This window comes from Carcharhinus amblyrhynchos, chromosome 1 (genome assembly GCF_965287045.1).
Source record: "Carcharhinus amblyrhynchos chromosome 1, sCarAmb.v2.hapA, whole genome shotgun sequence".
NCBI lineage: Eukaryota > Metazoa > Chordata > Chondrichthyes > Carcharhiniformes > Carcharhinidae > Carcharhinus > Carcharhinus amblyrhynchos.
In genome coordinates this window covers 172625819-172647984 of record NC_137324.1, presented here as the reverse complement: position 1 = coordinate 172647984, position 22166 = coordinate 172625819, and the positions used below count along the sequence as shown (strand labels likewise).

The 22166-nt window shown below is 44.1% G+C and overlaps 1 protein-coding gene across 4 annotated transcripts in view; it reads right to left on the bottom strand.

Moving 5' to 3' along the window:
- ccser1 (coiled-coil serine-rich protein 1) overlaps positions 1–22166 on the bottom strand; it is a 1158875-nt gene that overhangs the window by 942101 nt on the left and 194608 nt on the right. For all 4 annotated transcript variants that reach the window (XM_080195592.1, XM_080195582.1, XM_080195612.1 and 1 more), the window contains exon 3: positions 887–1071. In XM_080195592.1, the coding sequence (XP_080051718.1) occupies positions 887–1071 (185 nt within the window). The remainder of the gene's footprint in view (positions 1–886; positions 1072–22166) is intronic.

Below are 22166 nucleotides of genomic sequence, written 5' to 3'. Positions count from 1 at the left end.
CTCTAATTCTCAAAACCTTCACTCCAGCCAATGCATCAACTCATCTAAGAAGCTACAGGCCTGCTACGAAAGCGATTGAACTAATCCCAGGTTGCAATTGTATATATTTTTCTTTGTCTGTATCTAATTTTTCTGCGAGTGATACTGGTTGCATGTATGTCAGGCAAGTGAGTGAAACATCACATTTTTGAACTGCCGGGGCAAGTGTGAAATAAATAACTTTCTTTATTTTTAAACCCGCAAAAACGTTTGTTGCTGAAGTCTTTTAAATTGGGACAAATCACTCATTGTGAGGGGAAGAAAGTGCACACACTCTTTCTTGTTCAAGTTTCTCTTCAGCAACATAGTCAATAAAAGACAAATTGGGCTAGAAATTGGTCTTGGACAGTCATGTAAGGAAGATATTATTGTACCAGCTGCCCATGGAATGTTGATGTCCTGATCCAGTCCTATGGCCATTAACTAAGCCAAGTCCCAGGACGGGCATATAGCAGAGTGCAGGCTCACCAACTTTGGGCGGCACAGTGGCACAGTGGTTTGCACTGCTGCCTCACAGTGCCAGGGACCCGGGTTCAATTCCAGCCTTGGGTCACTGTTCGAGTGGAGTTTGCAGGCTCTCCCCGTGGCTGTGAGAGTTTCCTCTGGGTGCCCCGGTTTCCTCCCCCAAGTCTGAAAGACGTGCAGGTTAGGTTCATTGGCCATGCTAAATTCTCCCTTGGTGTACCCAAACAGGTGCCGGAGTGTAGCAACTAGGAGATTTTCACAGTAACTTCGTTGCAGTGTCAATGTAAACCTACTGGTGACACTAATAAATAAACTTTACCTTCCCGTTCACCAGAATAAATCTTCTGAAAGCAATACATGTTTCATAGCTCCGTGCACCTACCATGCTGTTCATCTTGGAAGATGACGAGCCCACTCTTTGCCCTTTCAGGCTGTGCAATTCTTCCACCCGCCCATCTCGGACCCCGTGGCTCATGCGCCGTCCAGACGTGCCCTCGGAGGATGACCTCAAGCGCCGCTCCACCCACTTCTCCTCGTGCCGGGGGCTGAAAGTCCTGTTCACCGTCACTGCAAAGATTCAACCAGACAGAACAGTGGTCACCTTAACATGAGGACTCATTGTGGATCGCAGGGTTACAAAAATCTCCAGCGAAAGGTTTCACATGAGGTGCACATTGGGATGTCTTGTTAAAGTTGTACAAGACATTGGTAAGGCCACACTTGGAATACTGTGTACAGTTCTGGTCACCCTATTATAGAAGGATATTATTAAACTAGAAAGAGTGCAGAAAAGCTTTACTAGGATGCTACTGGGACTTGGTAGATTGAGTTATAAGGAGAGGCTGGATTGACTGGGACTTTTTTCCCTGGGAGCATATGAGGCTGAGGAGATAGTCAATGTCTTTTCCCAAAGGTAAGAGAGTCTAAAACTAGAGGGCACAGGTTTAAGGTGAGAGGGGAGAGACACAAAAGTGTTCAGAGGGGCAATTTTTTCACACAGAGGGTGGTGAGTGCCTGGAATAAGCTGCCAGAGGTAGTAGTAGAGGCAGGTTTGTCTTTTAAAAAGCATTTAGATAGTTACATGGGTATGATAGGTATAGAGGGGTATGGGCCAAATGCAGGCAATTAGGGGTTTTAAAAGAAAAGGGCGGCATGGACAAGTTGGGCCGAAGGGCCTGTTTCCATGCTGTAAACCTCTATGTCTCTATGATCACATTTTTTCTTTTCCTCAGCTTTAACGGTTAATAAATTTGCTGTTTATTTGACATGAGGAATTCTTGTTTGATTGGCTCACTGCTTAAGTTGCGAAACAAATTTAGATTTGGAAAAGGCTCATCCTAGTAAAAGAAGACACTTCACCCTCCTCGGTTTGTCACAATAAAGATTTAACAGAGCGAGGGAACCAGTTTACCCAAAGGGGCAGCACGGTGGCATAATGGTTAGCAATGCTGTCTCTCACTGCCAGGGACCTGGATTCGGTTCCTGGCTCGGGCAACCATCCACGCGGAGCTCAAATGATCCCCCAGACTCTCTGGTCCCCTCCCACAGTCCAAAATAACATCCTGGTTAGGTGCATTGGCCATGCTAACCTGGATCGCAAGATACGTAAAAATGGGCCAAATAAGGCGGAAAATGTTTTAGAACGTGAACTAATTGTACAAATCGGGGCACAAGCCTTGCATACTCTGGTGGTTACTGTAATAAGTCCACGGAGGCGAGAGTCCCATCACCAACATCTCATCAACATGCACCCAGTGTGCAACTGGGTTCCGGGGAAGCAGAGAGAGACTGACACCCTTGTTTAAATATGAAGCATGAGGCTCCCTGATTAGGTCGATACTTAAGATTCAATTAGGCAGTTCACACTCTAGTAGGTCAACCTCAACGGCCCGATTGAAGTCATCACAGTCAGAAATACTGCTTTTGTAATAGAGGGTCAAAGTTTAAAGTGTTCTCTGCTGGATTAACTAGATTCCTAATAGATCACCCCTACTGACCTTACTGGATCTATCATGCTCCATGCGCTCATTTATAATAACCTTTCCAGTTGACTAATTGAGTCTCCAGTCCAAATCCCTTTTTCTCTCATAGAATCATAGCGGTTTACAGCATGGATAAAGGCCCTTCGGCCCAACTTGTCCATGCTGCCCTTTTTTTTTAAGCCCAAAGCTAGTCCCAATTGCCCACATATCCCTCTACCTCCATCTTACCCATGTAACTGTCTAAACTCTTTTTAAAAAGACAAAAAATTGTACCCGCCTCTACTACTGTCTCTGGCACCTTATTCAGACACTCACCACCCTCTGTGGGAAAAAATTGTCACTCTGGACACTTTTGTATCTCTCCCCTCTCACCTTAAACCTACGCCCTCTAGTTTTAGACTCCCCTACCTTTGGGAAAAGATATTGACTATCTAGCTGATCTGTGCCCCTCATTATTTTATAGACCTCTAGAAGATCACCCCTAAACCTTTTACACTCAAGAGAAAAAAGTCCCAGTCTATCCAGCCTCTCCTTATAACTCAAACCATCAAGTCCCGGTAGCATCCTAGTAAACGTCAAGCATTCAGCCCTCATGCAATCGCACACACAAAGGGGAGGTATGGTAGCACAGTGATTAGCACTGCTGTCTCACAGGGACCTGGGTTTGATTCTCGGCTTGGATCACTTTCTGCGTGGAGTTTGCACATTCTCCCCGTGTCTGCATGGGTTTCCTCTGGGTGCTCCAGTTTCCTCCCACAGTCCGAAAGCCATGCTGGTCAGGTGCATTGGCCACACTAAATTCGCCCTCAGTGTACCCGAACAGGCGCCGGAGTGTGGCGACTCAGGGATTTTCACAGTAACTTCATTGCAGTGTCAATGTAAGCCTATTTGTGACACTAATAAATAGACTTAACACAAATGGAGTCCAACTAAAACAAGTAAAATGCCATTTGTTTGTCATTGAGGCAAAGGTTTTAAATGCCTCGGCCAATTTAGGTTAGCTGATTTCAAGGGTGAACACAGTAAGAAGTCTGACAACACCAAGTTTAAGTCCAACCCCGAAAGCTTGTGAGTTTACTATCAAATAAATTGGTTGGACTTAAACCTGGTGTTGTCAGACTTCTGACTGTGTTTACCCCAGTCCAATGCCGGCATCTCCACATCAAGGATGAAGTCAGCTGTAGAAGATATTGTAATTATTAGGGGATTTTCACAGTAACTTCGTTGCAGTGTTAATGTAAGCCTTACTTGTGACTAATAAATAAACTTTTGACTTTATTATGAGACCACGGTTTGCTGGTAGATTTGTCTTCTTCAACCAGGTGACACACTTAACCCAAAAGGGGAAAGAACTTTCTTTCAGCCAACTGGTAAAATTTTCAAAGCTAAAAGAGAGGGAGAGAAAGTGACTTCTTTTCCAGCTTGCTTCTAAGACTGCCTCTAACACCGCAGCCCAGAACTGAAACTGAAAGCGAACCTTGTCACCTGATCTGCACACAGTTTCTAACCCCCCCCCACCCCAGCAATGACATCACCCAAAGCCGTGACTATGATTTTTTTAAAAAAACTTCTTAAAGGTACACTGACATCACACTGTGTACAGATCGATGAAGACTTAAAAGGCTACAGCACCCTGGCGACAAGAAGTTGTGAATGTAGCCCAGCCTCCCATTCATTAACTCTGTGAATACTTCCTGCTGCCTCGGAAAAGCAGCCAGCGTAATCAAGGACCCCACGCACTCGGACATTCTCTCTTCTACCTTCTTCCTTCGGGAAAAAGATACAAAAGCCTGAGGTCACGTACCAATTGGCTCAAGGGCAGCTTCTTCCCTACTGCTATCAGACTTTTGAATGGACCTACCTCACATTAAGTTGATCTTTCTCTACACTCTAGCTATGATTGTAACATTACATTCTGCACTCTCCCGTTTCCTTCTCTATGGACGATACGCTTTGTTTGTATAGCGTGCAAGAAATAATACTTTTCGCTGCATGTTAATATACGTGACAATAATAAATCAAACCAAATCATATAATCTACAGATCGAAGACTTGTCTCACCTTACTCTGGTCTGCATCTTGAAGACTATGGGGAAAATAACTCATTGGAGATGAGAAAGCCAAGAGGAGACTTGATTGAGACGTTTAAAACCATGGCGGAACTATAATGGGGTAAGCAATGGAAAACCTATTTTGCCGTTGGCTGTAGGGTTAAGAGCCAAAGTGCACAGATTTAAGGTGACCGGTGAAATTTGTAAACAAGGAGTTGTTTGGATATGGAACGCATCGTCCGGGATGGAGATGGATACCAAAGCAATTGGAGTTTTCAAAGGGAATTGGGAAAAAAAACACGAAGAAAGGGAAATAAAGTGCAGGACTATGGGGAGTGGATCTAATTGGATTGGTCTCTGTAGCAGCCAACACGGATTTGATGGGCCGAATGGCCATCCCCTGTGCTGCATGATTCTATAATTCGATGATAGGGTTTCCAAATGAGCTCCGGCTATTCCTGAAACAGACTTCACTCAGCCAACCAACATCAGACAACACAGTACAAGGGGAAAGTGGCCCTTATTTTGATGCGGATCAAAAATTCTGCTTTTTTCACAATTTAATTATAGGCTTTCCCTGACAAGTGAAGCGCTGGGAAGTTCATTTCTGTTGCGCTCAGCTGCTAATTGAAACCCTGCGTGTTTATACACGGGAGCAGATAAGCAGAATGAGTCAAAGGAGGTGATTGAATCTCGGTTCAAGCTGTGGCCCAAAATCTTTCAAGCTTTGCTTTAATAATTGGATTAGCTGCCTCGGAACTCACTGGCAGCCAAAAGGTGAACTGACAATGACAGCAAAGGGCTGCAAAAATTCACAGTAGAGGAGACATCACTCTGACTTGCAAATGAGATTCACGGTGGGACAGTGGTATGGATTTTGTTTGATTGGAGAATGACGGTAGGTAGCACGGAGAGTCCAAAACAATGGAGCGTTTTTTTAAAACAGGTGCGTGTTCTCTTACACAACTCTCTTCTTCTCTGCCTGTTTACCATACCAGATCACTTCCGGTTGAATACATGAACACACTAACACAACAGAGCCTCAGTAAGCCAATAAATATTAATACAAATAGATGGCACGGTGGTTAGCACTGCTGCCTCACAGCTCCAGGGACGCTGGGTTCGATTCCCGGCTTGGGTCACTGTCTGCATATTCTCCCCGTGTCTGCGTGGGTCTCCTCCGGGTGCTCTGGTTTCCTCCCACGCTCCGAAAGACGTGCAGGTTAGGTTGACTGGTCACGCTAAATTGCCCCTTAGCATCCCAAGACATGTAGGTTAGAGGGAGTGGCAGAGTTAATGTGTGGGATTGTGGAGATAGAGCCAGAGGCTGGGATTGTTGTCGGTACAGACTCGATGGGCCGAATAGCCTCCTTCTGCACTGTGGGATTCTATGATTTCTATGATAACAGTTACATCCTCAGGTTTGTGCTGGGCAATGTCACTGAAACATGCAAATGAGAGGCAATGACTCAGTGGTATTACCGCTAGGTTATTAATCCATAAACTCAGAAAATGTTCTGGGGACTCGGGTTCAAATCCCGACATGGCAGCTGGTGGAATTTGAATTCAATAAAAAATATCCGAATTAAAAATCTACTGATGACCATGAAACCATTGTCAATTGTCAGAAAAATCAATCAAGTTCACTATTGTTCTTTAGGGGAGGAAATCTGCCATCCTTACCCGGCCTGGCCTACATTTGACTCCAAAGCCACAGCAATGTGGTTGACTCTCAACTGCCTTCCGAGGGCAATTGGGGATGGGCAATAAATGCTGGCCAGCCAGCGACAGCCACGTCCCACAAATGAAAGAATAAGGTTATCACGGAACTAAAATCAGAACATTCAGCATCTATATTCAAGACAAAAAATTATTTCTGTTCTACTTTCATATCCTGGTCAGCCAATTGTGTGTGTTCCATCATTTTCTATTTTGTGTATCCACAGAAAATGTTCCAAGCGCATGACCTAGGCTATGACTTCATTACAGCGCTGTGGGAGTGCAGCACTGGTGAAGATGCTCCCTCTCAGACTGCATGTGATGAGTAGACACGACACAGAAACACATGTCCTTCTACTGCCCAACCAGTCCACACTGACATTTATTCTCCACTCAAGCCTCTACCCTTATTTGCTCAAAGCTTACCATTGTAACTCTGTTCACTTCCTCCTCTTATCCTAGCCCAGTTTTCCCTTGAATGCATCCAAACTATTCACTTCACCCGCTCTCTGCGGTAGTGAGTCCCACATTCTTATTGCTCTTTGGATGAAGAAGTTGCTTCTGAATTCCTGATTGGATTTCTTGGCGGTTATCTTATATTGATGGCCCCTAATTATGCTCTTCCCTGCATGAGGGAATATTCTCTCACATGTACACTCATAAGAGCGTAAGAAATAGGAGCAGGAGTAGGCCATCTAGTCCCTCAAGCCTGCCCCGTTATTCAATAAGATCATGGCTGATCTGATAGTGGTTCAGTTCCACTTACCCGCCTGCTCCCCATAACCCTTAATTCCCTTATTGATCAGTAATCTATCTACCTGTGACTTAAACACATTTAATGAGGTAGCCTCCACTGCTTCAATGGGCAGAGAATTCCAAAGATTCATGCCCCTCTGAGAGAAGAAGCTCCTCCTCAACTCTGTTCTAAATTGACTCCCCCTTATTTTGAGGCTGTGCCCTCTAGTTCTTGTTTCCTTTCTAAGTGGAAATAATCTCTCTGCCTCTACCCTGTCTAACCTCTTCATTATCTTATCTGTCTCTCTAAGACCTCCCCTCAGCCTTCTAAGCTCCAACGAGTACAGGCCCAATCGACTCAATTTCTCCTCATAAGCTAACCCCCTCACCTCCCCCTCATCAAAACCTTTCGCTCAGCGAAGACCTCAAGTGCCAAGTTGCACATGAAGGTCCAATGGAAATGTTCAAAGTGGAACAGGGCGCTCTCCCAGTGCCTTGGCCAACATTCAGCCAGCACACGACTGGCACTCCGGGTGTACCAACATCACCTCAACTGCAGAGTTCAATAAGAAGTCTCACAACACCAGGTTAAAGTCCAACAGGTTTATTTGGCATAGCAAGCTTTCGGAGCACTGCTTCTTCCTCAGGTGAGTGGTGGCGTGAGACTTCTTCCCACCTCAGTCCAACGCCAACATCTCCACATTATGGCAGAAGTTCAAGATGGTGGCTCACCACCACATTCTCAAGGGCGATTGGGCAACATCCTGGCCAATGATGCTCACATCTCACGAATGCATTTAAAAAAAAATCCTTCAACCAACTGCAAAACAGGTGAACTGGCCAGAATTCTCACTGCTGCCTGTGGAATCTTGCTGTGCACAATTTAGCAGTCATTTTAGTCTGCACAGCAATAGTGACCATGGGCAGAATTCTCCCAAAAAAGTCCTAAGCGTCGAATTTGCCTGACGACTGGAGTAATTTATGTTGGTTTTTTTCCAGTGGGAGCACAGAAAAGAATCTCCCACACGTTCTGCACTGCAGAGGCCACCAGCATGAATATCAGGCACACTGAGTGGGCCACTGCGCATGCAAACATCTGTCAGGGTCCGGCTGCTAGTTCCCCGAGAGTGAGGAACTATTTCTAACACTGGGGTGAAACACTCTGGAGGTTGTGGGTGGGGAGAGGGGAGGGGGGGGGGCAGATGCTCGCAGGCCCGGAGATTTCAGTCCCGAGCCCACTAATAGCATTTAAGTTATCCTTAAAATTAGATTTAAATACTTACTGCATCCTCCCCACTGATTCCCAGCAGGAAGCAGACGCCACTAGGAGTCTGGCACTGGGAGACATTTTCACAGCGGGAACGTGCGAGCCAATCCCACGCATCACCCGCCACGGGATTCTCCCGGCTCACTGCACTAAAACATCAGCGCAGCGGGATGGGAGAATCGTCCCCATATATATCTCAAAAGCACTTCAGATCGGTGACAAAGTTCTTTGGAATGAGAGCAGCAGTGTATAAATGCAAGATCTTTCCTTTTTTGCACAATAAACGGAAAATATTGAAAAAACGTAGCAGGTCTGACAGTATCTGCAGAGGGAGAATAGACCTAACGTTTCGAGTCTGGGTGACCCTCGGTCTGAGCTTACCTCGTTTGAGTTTTGATGGAGGGTCATCTAGACTTGAAATGTTGGCTCCACTCTCTCCCCACAGATGCTGTCGGTCTTGTTGAGATTTTCCAGCACTTTCTGTTTTTTGTCTCAGATTCCAGCATCCGCAGTATTTTACCTTCATCTCTCTATTTTAAACATATTGGGAGGCTTGTGTGAGACATAGACAGCGGGGAGCAGGATGCTGCTGCTGTGACTGAGACCATGGCCTCGTGACTAATGGGTTGTTTTTTTAAATGTCGATCGGTACACCTTCAACTTTGGGAGAGAGACAGTGACAAAAGGAGGTAAGAGGGAGGGAAAGAACCAGAAACCATCAGCTGGCCCCATGTAAATTAGCTGCCGTGTTTCTGACTTTATGACAGTGAGTGGACTTGATTCGCTGTAAAGCACTTTGGGACATTCTTACATTGTGAGAAAAGACTGCCTAATACAAGCTGTATCATGAGGTGAAACCTCATGCTGTATTCTTTTTCTATTCATTCATTGGGACATGGAGATCGCTGCCCATCCCTACTTGCTCTTGGAGGGCAGTTGAGAGCCAACCACATTGCTGTGGCTCTGGTGTCACATGTAGGCCAGACCAAGTAAGGACAGCAGATTTCCCTCCCTAAAGGGACATTAGTGAACCAGATGAGTTGTTCCAACAATTGACAATGGTTGTACGGTTATCGATTCTTAATTCCAGATTTTTTTTATTGAATTCAAATCTGCCATCTGCTGTGATGGGATTCGAACGCGGGTCCCCAGAACATGAGCTACGTTTCTGGATTAATAGTCTACCGATATTACCGTAAGGCCATCATTGGCCAACAGGACTCTCCACACCACCATGGCTCTTGGTTAGGCCTTCATTACTCAGTATAAGGTATCATGCATTGTATTTAAAGCAAGTTCCACTTAGTGGACTGAACAACCAAGTACTACTCAACTCCTTGGGGCAGCACGGCGGCACAGTGGTTAGCACTGCTGCCTCACAGTGCCAGGGACACAGGTTCGATTCCCAGTTTGGGTCACTGTCTGTGTGGAGTCTGCATGTTCCGCCCATGTCTGCGTGTGTATCCTCTGGGTGCTCCCGTTTCCTCCTACAGTCTTAAGGTCGTGCTGGTTAGGCGCATTGATCATGCTAAATTCTCCCTCAGCGTATCCGAACAGGCGCCAGAGTGTGGCGGCTAGGGGATTTTCACAGTAACTTCATTGTCATGTTAACGTAAACCTACTTGTGCCAATAGTAAATAAACAGATTCTAGCCTCCTGCGAATTTGATCAGAGCAAACCCAGGACAATAAGCCTCATAGAACATAACAGTGCAGTACAGGCCCTTCGGCCCTCGATGTTGCGCCGACCAGTGGAACCAATCTAATGACCCTCTTAACCTAAACTATTCCAATATTATCCATATGCCTATCCAATGACCATTTGAATGCCCTTAAAGTTGGCGAGTCCACTACTGCTGCAGGCAGGGCATTCCACGCCCTTACTACCCTCTGAGTAAAGCCTCGTCAGCTGTCTTGATGGCGAAAGCAGTGCAGGTATATTTTCGACTCTTCATCATCTGATAGAATGTTTCCCTTCTGCCTTTCTCTAGCACTCCTCAATCAGTGTATTTTAGATGTATATTATCTAAGTTTAAGTTTATTTATTAGTGTCATAAGTAAGACTTACATTAACACTGCAATGAAGTTACTGTGAAAATCCCATAGTTGCCACACTCTGGCACCTGTTCGGGTACACCGAGGAAGAATTTAGCATGGCCGATGCACCTAATCAGCACATCTTTCGGACTGTGGGCAGAAAACGGAGCATCCGGAGGGTATTTGCGCAGACACAGAGAGAACATACAAACTCATCATAGACAGTGACACAAGCTGGGAATTGAACCCGGGTCCCTGACGCTTTGAGGCAACAGTGCTAACCTTTGCCACCGTGCCATCCTACATACACAGAATATAAATTTGTGTTCTGTACAATCACTATCGTCCTCTCTTGTTGCCATTTCTCAAACATAACTGTTTTACGTACTCTTCACCATTCTTGCAGTTTCCTGTTCTAAGTTGTTCACTTCCAGGACTTCAATATCTGTCGCCTGCTTCCATCTCTTGACCTAGGATCTCCTCTATAATCTTAAACAGGAATTACACTGTAACCTCCCAAAGTTTACAATATTTTATTCAACTTGCTGTTTTTATTTCACGAGCTGCATTCCTGTGCACTTCACTCTGAGCACTCCTGGAACGTCTCGTGGGAGTCAGCACTGGCGAGTCCATCAGTTGGGATTGATTTCCACGCAGCAGTTTGTGTGTTAACCCTGTAATGTACAACTGCAGCATCTAATCATCGCCTGTGCACCGCAAAATACCACATCAACCACACTGCAAACGACAAACATGCTGAAGACAGCTTGCTAATCGATTAAAATGGTTTTGATATCGTGGGCGAACAGGCAGGTTTTAATCTATACTGACACATGTGGGTGCAGATAGACATCACACAAAACGGGTTCACAAAAGCGAGCAGATTTTCAGCTCTGACATAGAGTCATCTAGACTTGAAACATTGGCTCTATTCTCTCTCCATAGATGCTATCAGACTTGCTGAGTTTCCCCAGCATTTTCTGTTTTTGTTTCAGATTCCAGCATCCGCAGTATTTTGCCTTTGAGCCGTTTTTCAACTCTGTCCCCGTGTTAAATTACAATTGGCTTCAATATAAACCAGGCTACCAACTCACAATTGCCCATTTTACGCTGTCAATCAGAGAATCCCTGTGCAGAAGGAGTGCATTCAGCCCATCGAGTCTGCACCAACTCTCCGAAACAGCTTCTTACCCAGGCTCACCTCAGACCTATTACCTCTGACTCTGTGCATTTCCCATGGCTAATACACCAAACCTACAAATCTTTGGACACTAAGGGGCAACTTGGCATGACCCAAGCTGTGCCCAAGGATCTCTTTCGTCTGTGTCCACACGGAGTTGACTTTCAGTTCCACTGTTACTTTCTTTTCCTCAAAGATGATACGCGTAGTCAGTGGGGGGCACTTTAACTCAATCAAAATTCATTCACTAGGACAGAGTTAATTCTGTGGCTTTCTGGTTGTTTGTACCCAGGGCTAGGTACCAGACAGCACATCCAAGGCTTGTTCGGTGGTCACTCATCACAATGCAGCCTAATGCTTTGACACTGCCCCGTTATTCATAGAATCCCTACAAGGAGGGCATTTAGCACCCACTCTCTGACAGAGCACCTTTCCCAGGTCCTATCCCCGTAACCTCACATATTTACCCCGCTAATTCCCCTAACCTTGGGGCACTAAGAGACGATTTAGCATGGCCAATCAGCCTAAACTGCACGTCTTTGGAGTGCAGAGGGGAAACCGGAGGAAACTCACGCAGATATAGGAAGAACATGCAGACAGTCACTCAAGGCTGGAATTGAACCCGGGTCCCTGGCGCTGTGAGGCAGCAGTGCTAACAAATAAGGGGACAGTGTTATTCTATCAGATTCTCACGTATGATAAAATTGTAGTCAATGTTGTAAATGAAATGAATATCTTTCATATATACATATCTATGAAAAATGACAAATAAGAAATAAACATAGCGCTGTACAAATGGTACAAAAGCACATGTAATCTGTTTTTTAAATGAATGGTTTGGTGACAGATGCATGGATCAGAAAAATCTAAAATGGATTCAATATAAGCTACTACAAGTGCATTGATGATGGCAGCAGAATTGACTGATGCACGAAAGGCTGATGTTTTGAAATTCTAACCTCATCTCCAGTTGACGTTCCCCATCTTGTTCTCCCTAGCTCCAGGTGTAATTTCCTCTGGAATGAATGGACTGTGCCTCCTTATCTTCCGGAGCAGAAACGAATTACTTCCAAATTTCAAATCTCAGTGAAGGAACTAGTTCCCGTAAATGATTAGCTACTTTAATCAGAAAATGACTACATGAAATTTGTACGTCGCCTCTCGCTATCTCGCCCTCTCCCTCTCAATCCCGCAGCATCTGGCAGGAATTCCAATTAACTACTTAACTGCAACATTCCTCCTGAATCATCCGTCCACATTCGCATGCTGGTGTGTTAAGAAATGGGGGACATGCAGAGAATGGTATGACTTTACTGCTACTAACATGGTGAAAAGGTACACAATATCTGAAACGCGGTATTTGAAAACTTAAAAGTATCCCAAATCTATGACTATAATTGTGTATTTTCAAAACAGTGAGATATTTCCTTATTTATTAGTGTCACAAGTAGGCTTACATTAACATTGCAAGGAAATGACTGAAAATTCCCTAGTCGCCACAGTCCGGCGCCCGATCTGGTACACTGAGGGAGAACTTCGCACTGCTGATGCATCTAACCAGCACATCTTTCGGACTGTGGAAGGAAACCGGAGCACCCAGAGAAAACCCATGCAGACACAGCGGAAATGTGCAGACTCCACACAAACAGTAACCCAAGCCAGTAAGCCAACCCGGGTCCCTGGCGCTATGAGACTGCAGTGCTAATCACTGTGCCACCTGAGAAACACAACCTCCAATAGTATAGCTTTCCCTCAGTACTGCAGCAGAGCATCAGGCTTGATTTTTTTGCTCAAGTGCAAGACTAGACTTTTTATTTAGATGCACAAGTTAAAACAACTGACCTACAGGTAATAATTTCATTCTTGCAGCTGAATCCGACTTCAGAAACAGATATCCATGTTACACCAATTCAAAATCACCTCGGCCCTCATCACGGCAATGTCCTCTACTCTAACCGCAACACTACATTCACTTTATGTACAATATCTTCTCCATCCAAGTTATTTAAAAAGGAGGTTGTGAGTAAAAACAATTTAATATCCAGTATTAATTATTTTTCAAGCTTTATTTCTGATATATTGCATGTTTACGGGCAGCATGGTGGCACAGTGGTCAGCACTGCTGCCTCACAGCGCCAGGGACCTGGGTTCGATTCCGGTCTCGGGTGACTGCCTATGCGGAGACTGCACGTTCTCCCCGTGTCTGCGTGGGTTTCCTCCAGGTGCTCCAGTTTCCTTCCGCACTCCAACATGTGCAGATTAGTTTGATTGCCCCTTAGTGTCGGGGGAGTAGCAGTGTAAATATGTTGGGTTACGGAGAAAAGGCCTAGGTGGGATTGTCGTCAGCAAAGACAGGTTGGGTACCATCAGTACTTTGCCTGTGGCAGAAAGCTGAAGGTGATATCAGGTTTGTTGGCTTTACATCTCAATGACAGGCATATCATATCAAACAGCATCTTCAGCTTTCTACAACAGGCAAAGTACTGATGGTACCCAACTTGCCCATGCTTGCAAAACCATGGTGTCCAACATTAGATGGGTTCCCGCAAAAGGACAGCACTTGCTAAACAATCTTGATTGCGCTAAGAATTATAATAACTGTGAATTCAAGATTATCAATGGGCTCACAGTACGGCTCATTTATGCATATGAGAAGCTACGTATATTATGAAAATATTGGAGAAATCCAAAAAATTGGAATATATTCTACGGGTTGCATTTGATCCTATATTTTAAAGCTGTGGGAAAATGTGTGCAGGTTGATGAAGGTAAGGCCAAAGTGACAGTGTGAATGGAACGCAGGCATTCAATATGTTAGTGAGCTTAGTAGCACTGCAAATAGATGTTTACCTAAGGCAATTTAGTAACAATGGATGCAGGACATGAATGGGTTGTTAAGGATTCAAAAGGGAAAGACGCAAGGTGTGAAGGAAAGGTGTCATAGGGAAGGAATATACTTATCTTATAGCTAAAGTAAGGAGATTAAAGTAATTAAATGTGGGAGGGTGCAGCTAAATTGCCCCTTTAGAGTCCCAAGATGTGCAGGTTCGACGGATTAGCCATGGGGAATGCACAAGGCTATGGCGATGGAGAGGGGGTAGGCCTGGGTGGGGTGCTCTGAGAGTTGGTGCAGACTTGATGGGCCAAATGGCCTCCTTCTGCAATGTAGGGATTTCACTAAAGAAATCAGGTCAGTTAAGGGAAATATCAAAAAAGTAAAAAACATTTAAGGAAATCTTGAAACCTGTGTATGGAGCTTCTTTTTAGACCTTAGCCAATAGCAAGAATCGCTGGTTACCTCGCAGTAAGCAGTGTGTGAGAAGGAAGCCTGATCTGAAAAACAAGCAGCTGGTTTACCTCAAAAACAACGCCAAGAGACGTAACTGCATTGTGTGGTAACATTTATTGGATTGTTACAGATCTTAAAATCTATAAGGTATTTAGAATAGATTGTAAGGGGAGTTAACTCTGGAAATAGTTAACCTTGTTTGGGACTATTTAAAGTAATGATATTGTGTAAAAACCATTGTCTTAATTAAGCGTACTTCTATTTCACTTTATTGTTGTTTCTTAATAAACATTTAGAGTCATAGAGGTTTACAGCATGGAAACAGGCCCTTCAGCCCAGCTTGTTCATGTCACCCTTCTTTTTTTAAACCACTAAGCTAATCCCAATTGTCCGCACTTGGCCCATATCCCTCTATACCCATCTTATCCATGTAACTGTCCGAATGCTTTTTATAAGACAAAATTGTACCAGCCTCTACTATTCCCTCTGGCAACTTGTTCCAAACATTCACCACTCTGTGAAAAAATTGCCCCCTGACACTTCTGTATCTCTCCCCTCTCACCTTAAACCTATGCCCCTAGTTTTAGACTAGTTTTGGGAAAAGATATTGACTATCTAGCTGATCTGTGCCCCTCATTATTTTGTTATCTCTAAGATCACCCCTCAGCCTCCAATGCTCCAGAGGAAAAAGTCCCAGTCTATCCAGTCTCTCTTTATAACTCAAACCACCATTTACTTTATTAAAATCATTGTAAAGAATCAGGGATATAATATTCTGGATTTCAGACTTCTCATACTATTCAAATGGCAAAAACATTTCAGGGCATCTTTTCAAGTTTCCCTTCTGGGATTTGAGCAACTCAACATTTACTGTCAGCTGTTCCCTTAACAGTATTCACACACAGGACCATCTGCACACATTGCACCTTTTACAACTTATCAATAGCTTGGAGGACAGCCATTCCCTGGTTCCATCCCCTTGGCAATGCCTTAGCCAATCAACCAATGCACGGCCAGAACCTTTGATCAGAATGTCTCTTTTCACAGCATAACTCAAGTTCTGTACTACCAAATGACTAATTAACTTTAAACCTAGGAAGTTCATGATAGTTAAATGTTCTCATCGGATCACTTGTTATAAATTATTCGTGGTTCTTTTTGCTGGTTTCGAATTCTAGAATCACAGAATGATACAGCACAGAAGGAGGCCATTTGCCTGATTGCATTAGTGCTGGCTCCGTGGAAGACCTGTTAAATCAGTCCCATTCTCTTTGTGCTTTCCCTTTAGCCCTGCAATTTTCTGCCTTCAAGTCTTTATCGATGTCCCTTTTGCAAGTCACGGCAGAATCTGTTTCTGTGGTCATTTTGGACAATGCATCCCAGGTCAATATTCGCCATCTACGGAAAAAAACCTGACCTCATCTCTGGCTCTGCAGTCAGTGATGTGGAGATACCGGCGTTGGACCAGGGTGAAACACAAAGAAATCCCTCAACACCAGTTTAAAGTCCAAACAGGTTTATTTGTAGCAAAAGCCTCAAGCTTTCGGGACAGCCTGTCCCTTCGTCAGGTGGCTGGGAGTTCTGATTGTAAAAATGACGCAAAGACACAAATTCAATTTACATGTATAATGATTGGAATGTGAGTCTTTCTCACTTGGCCACTCCATTCATCTCATGTGTTGTCAACATAGGATTATGAAAATATGGTGATCTGTTGACCTCAAATAGCTGCAAAGATTATTGTGACTCACATTCCAATCATTATACATGTAAATTGAGTTTGTGTCTTTGTGTCATTTTTACAATCAGAGCTCCCAGTCACCTGACGAAGGGACAGGCTGCCCTGAAAGCTTGAGGCTTTTGTTACAAATAAACCTGTTTGGAATTTAAACTGGTGTTGTGGGATTACTTTTTGCAGTCAATACCATGGGAACATAGGAATTAGGAGCAGAAGCAGGCAATTCAATGCATCGAGCTTGCTCTACCATTCAATCAAATCATGGCTGATCTCTCCCTGGTCTCAAATTCACCTCCCCACCTGTTCCCCATATCTACCTACATCTATTTCCCTTGTGAAGCCATTTAATGATTCAGACTCCATCGCGCTAACGGGCAGTGAGTTCCACAAATTCACTATCCTCTACAAAAAGTAGTTCCTCCTCATTTCAGTTTTAAATCCACTGTCTCTCAATTTATACCTGGGGTGGCTTGGTGGCACAGTGTTAGCACTGCTGCCTCACAGCACCAAGGACCTGGGTTTGATTCCCTGCTTGGGTGACTATCTGTGTGGAGTTTGCACATTCTCCCCGTGTCTGCGTGGGTTTCCTCTGGGTCCTCCAGTTTCCTCCCACACTCCAAAGATGTGCGAGTTAGGTTGATTGGCCATGGTAAATTGCTCCTTAGTGTCAAGGTGTTAGTAAGGCAAATAAGTAGGGTTATGGGGATAGAGCCTGGGTGGGATTGTGGTTGATGCAGACTCTATGGTCTGAATGGCCTTCTTCTGCACTGTAGGGATTCTATGAAATTTCTGCAATCTCTTGTTCTAGATTACCTTAAATCTGTGTCCTCAGATTATTGACCCTCCTGCCATTCGAGGAGTTTCTCCCAATCTGCTCTAACAAAGGCACTTTATAATTTTTAAACTCCTCTGTAAAAATCTTTGATTATCCTTCTCTGTTCTAAGGAGAGTAATCCCACCTTCTCTAGTCTCCCCATGTCACATATTCCCTCCGTCCTGTTCCCACTCAAGGAAATCTCTCCTCTGCACCTTCTCTAAGGCCTCAACATCCTTCCTGAAATGCATTGTCCTGAACTGCACTGGGTTTCGAGCTGCTCCAGATTCAGAGTTGGCGACTCCTGTTTTACCTCCAGTCAACAAGTCCTGCATATTTCATCACATTAAATTTTTAATCAAGAGTTTAGCCAAGCTCATACAGTGGTGAAAAGATCAAGCAAGCGAGTGCTGTTACTCATAAGTTATTTATAAAGAGCCATCAGTTCTCAAGAGCTGTGATCTTCGCATTTTGTCAACTTGGGTTAGGTGGAAGGCCATATGTAACTATGCAAAAAGATGCATAAATGTGGCAGATTTGCTGATTTTGAAGTCTTTCTCACTTGGCCGTTTCATTTCATCTCATGTGTTGTTAACACAGGATTATGAAAATATGGTGACTTTTTGACCTCAAATAGCTGCAAAGATTATTTTGAGCCCTGATTTTGGTTCTAATCTGTCTTTGATGTGGAATTGTCAAACAGATCACTGACAGCCCCGTTCTCTATCAAAAAACCAGTTTCTTTCAGAGTTGCAACCCAACCAAATGGAAGAGCTTAATGTCTGAAAATGTGAGCTTGTTTCCAGCACTAATACAGCGCGAGACTCACTCTTGTGGGACCTGGTGTCGAATTTTTCAACCGTAGTTGTACATACCTCTACGTTATTCCTTGCACCTCAAAATTGTAACAGCAATATCACATATTGAGCTGATCTTTCTCTTTACCCTATCTGTCACTGCAGCACCATATCCTGCACTCTATCCTTCTCCCCTTTGTACTCTATGAACGCTATGTTTTGACTGTATAGCATGCAACACTTTTCATTGCGTCTCAATACATGTAACAATAATGAATCAAAGCAATAATCTGATGGTTCCTCTTGTCTTCTCCATTCTTGCCAATTACTGTCATGTTTTCAGCCCTCCATTCTCTCCAAACATGGCTTTACATCCCGTAACTCCTACTTTATCAGGGGTTTTCCTGATTACTTTTAATGGCCATTTAAACTGCAGCGTGAAATAGGTGCAGAAGTGAGTTACTCCCCTTCCACTGCTTTCAATGGAGAAGAAATTCCCATGTGACGGAAAATAATATGGCATTGCCCATTTTACACCATAGAATCAAAAAGCACAGAGAAGGCCATTTGGGCCATCGGATCTGCGCCGCTTCTTCAAAAGAGCTATCTGATTGTTGCTTAGTTATTCATGGGAGGTAGAAACCTCCGGCAAGGCTAGTGTTTACTGTCGATAAAGGCAAAATGCTGTGCATGCTGGAATCTGAAACAAAGCGGAAAACGGGCTGCACAATGGCACAGCAGTTAGCACTGCTGCCTCACATCACCAGGGACCCGGGTTCGATTCCCAGCTTGAGTCACTGTCTGTGTGGAGTTTGCACTTTCTCCCCCGTGTCTGCGTGGGTTTCCTCCGGGTGCTCCGATTTCCTCCCACAGTTCAAAGATGTGCAGATTAGGTGGATTGGCCATGCTCAATTGCCCCTTGGTGTCACGGCGACCAGCTAGTATAGATGCGTGGGGTTACAGGGATTGAGGCTGGGTGGGATTGTGGTCAGCGCAGACTCAATGGGCTGAATGGCCTCCTTGTGCACTGTATGATTCTATAATTATGCTGGAAAATCTCAGCAGGTCTGACAGCATCTGTGGAGAGAGAATAGAGCCAATGTTTCAAGTCTAGATGACTCATGGTCACAGCTCAGTGTTTAACTCATTGTCACTTCTCTTCCAGGAATGCCTTCCCTGGAGAAGTGCTGCTCTTCTCTCTGATGCGGAGACGCCAGCATTGGACTGGGGTAAGCATAGTAAGAAGTCCCACAACACCAGGTTAAAGTCCGACAGGTTTATTTGGTAGCACAAGCCACAAGCTTTCTTACCCATAAGCGATCTCCAAGGCGGCCTTCCTGACACACGACAACACAGGTTCGCTCAGCAGAAACTGATAACCAAGTTCCGCACACGAGGAAAGCCTCAACCAGAATCTTGGGTTCATGTCACACTATCTGTAACCTCCATGACTTGCCTGGGCTTGCAAAATCTCACTAAATATCCTGGCTGGAGACAATATACGTCACTGTGCTTAACCCTCTCTCCACTCACATTGTCTGTACCTTTAAATTTTAATTACCTGTAAAGTCTCACATTCCAACCATTATTTTGTAAATTGAGTTTGTGTCTTTATATGCCCTGTTTGTGAACAGAACTCCCACTCACCTGATGAAGGAGCAGCACTCTGAAAGCTTGTGGCTTGTGTTACCAAATAAACCTGTTGAACTTTAACCTGGTGTTGTGAGACTTCTTACTGAGCTCTTCTCTCTGACACAATTTCCATTTGTCTCTTTTACCCTGTCCAACTTGATTACTTTCCATTCCCCTCCTGGCGTTTGACAAGGTGTTTACCAAAACACGCTTTCACAGCCACACAGCTGCGACAAAGGGTCATCCAGACTCAAAACGTTGGCTCTATTCTCTCTCCACAAATGCTGTCTGACTTGCTGAGATTTTCCAGCACTTTCTGTTTTTGTTTCAGATTCCAGCATCCGTGGTATTTTGCCTATATCGGCTGTAAATGCTAACCTTGCCAGTGATGTCTACCTCCCATGACTCACTAACAAAAATCAGATGGATCTTTTGAAGAGCCAGTGTAGGCCCATTGCTCATTGCCCCAAGAAGACGGGAGTGTGCCACCTTCTTGAGCTGCTTCGATCTACAGGAAGGGAATTCCAGGAATTTGCCAGCGACAGCAAAACAACTGTACGATATTCCCAAACATCAATGTGACTTGAACAGAGACTTGCAGATAGGGTGGCACAGCGGTTAGCACTGCTGCCAGGGACCCGGGTTCAATTCCCGGCTTGGTTCACTGTCTGTGTGGAGTTTGCACATTCTCCCTGTTTCTCCTTGGGTTTCCTTCAGGTGTTCCAATTTCCTCCCACAGTCTGAAAAACGTGCTGGTTAGGTGTATTAGCATGACAAATACTCCCTCAGTGTACCCAAACAGGTGCCGGAGTGTGGCGACTAGGGGATTTTCACAGTAACTCTGTTGCAACGTTAATGTAAGCCTACTAGTGACTAATAAATAAACTTTGACTTGAGTGCTGTCCCCCTCATCCTTCTAAGTGGTACAGGTTGCAGGTTTGTAAAGTGCCAGCTAGTATAGCTTTCGTAAGTATATGTCCAATTCTACTTACAACTGAAACTACCTTCCACATTGTTTAGGCAGTGCACTTCAAGTTAATTCACTGGGTAAAGAAATAACTCTCATTTCCTCTTAGCTTTTATTTAACTAATTATCGCAAATTGTTGTTCTCTTGTTACCAAATGCTCAGTCAATGGGAACACTGTCTCCCTGTCACCTCTACCGGAAACCTTCAATTTTCAACACATCCATTAACAGTTCCTGAACCTTCTCTGCTCTGCGGAGAACAATACCAGCTTCATCATTCAGAATTAAAATGATATCTCCTTCATCCATGGTTCACTAAATTCAATGTCATGAAAAATAAACTTGTTTCTCTAAAGGCTCTTTGGCTGGTAAACGTTTATATATTTCTAAAGCTATCAGGAAAAACGAAGCCTATTTTCCATGGAGCCATTTGATTTCTAAAATGCCACTTGTATCTTATCTATAATTCAGATTTAATAATTGGTTCCAAAGATCCTTCGAGATGTCTTGAGGTTGTGAGATGCAAGTTCTTTCTATACAAAAGATTCCTTGTGAAGTCAATCCACTCCGTGCATAGTTCACAGTTTTCTATAAACTTTTGATGTGGAGATGCCAGCATAGGATTAGGGTGGGCACAGTAAGTAGTCTCACAACACCAAGTTTATTTGGAATTATGAGCTTCCAGAGCGCTGCTTCTTCATCAGGTGGATATCAGCACTCCGAAAACTCTTGATTACAAATAAAGCTATTGGATTTGAACCTGGTGTTGTGAGACTTCCAGCTGCAAACTTTTATCAGTGGAAGTTTGCCTGTGTCCCCCCTCAATAAATGCAAATGGATGAGGCAAATCTATTCTTTGTACCCAAAGCCATGACAGAATGCAAAACTCAATCAAATCATCCAAACATAAAATTGAAGTGCAAAATCATCTACCCAGCCACAGAAAACCAAGCCCTCATACTGTACTGACATTTTTGTGATTTCATTGTGCATAAAGAACATAAGAAATATGAGCAAGAGTAGGCCATTCAGCCCACCATTTAATGAGATCATGGCCCATCTTTGACTTCAAATGCATTGTCCTGCACTATCCTCATATCCCTCAATGTTTTAATATGTAGAAACCTATCAATCTCTGCTTTGAACATACTCAATGACTGAGCACACAGGGCCCTCTGGAGAGGAGAATTCCAAAGATTCACCACCCTCTGCATGAAGAAATTCCTCCACGTCTCAGTCCTAAATCACCACCTCTTATACTGATTCCTAGTCTCCTGGTTCTCGATCCACCCAGCCAGAGGAAACGTCCTTTCTGCATTTATCCCGCCAAGGCTTGTAGGAATTTTGCATTTTTGAATGGGATCACCTCTCATTCTTCTAAACTTGAGAGAATAAAAGCCCTGTCTATTTAATCTCTCCTCATGGGACGATCCGTCCAACCCCAGAATTAATTAG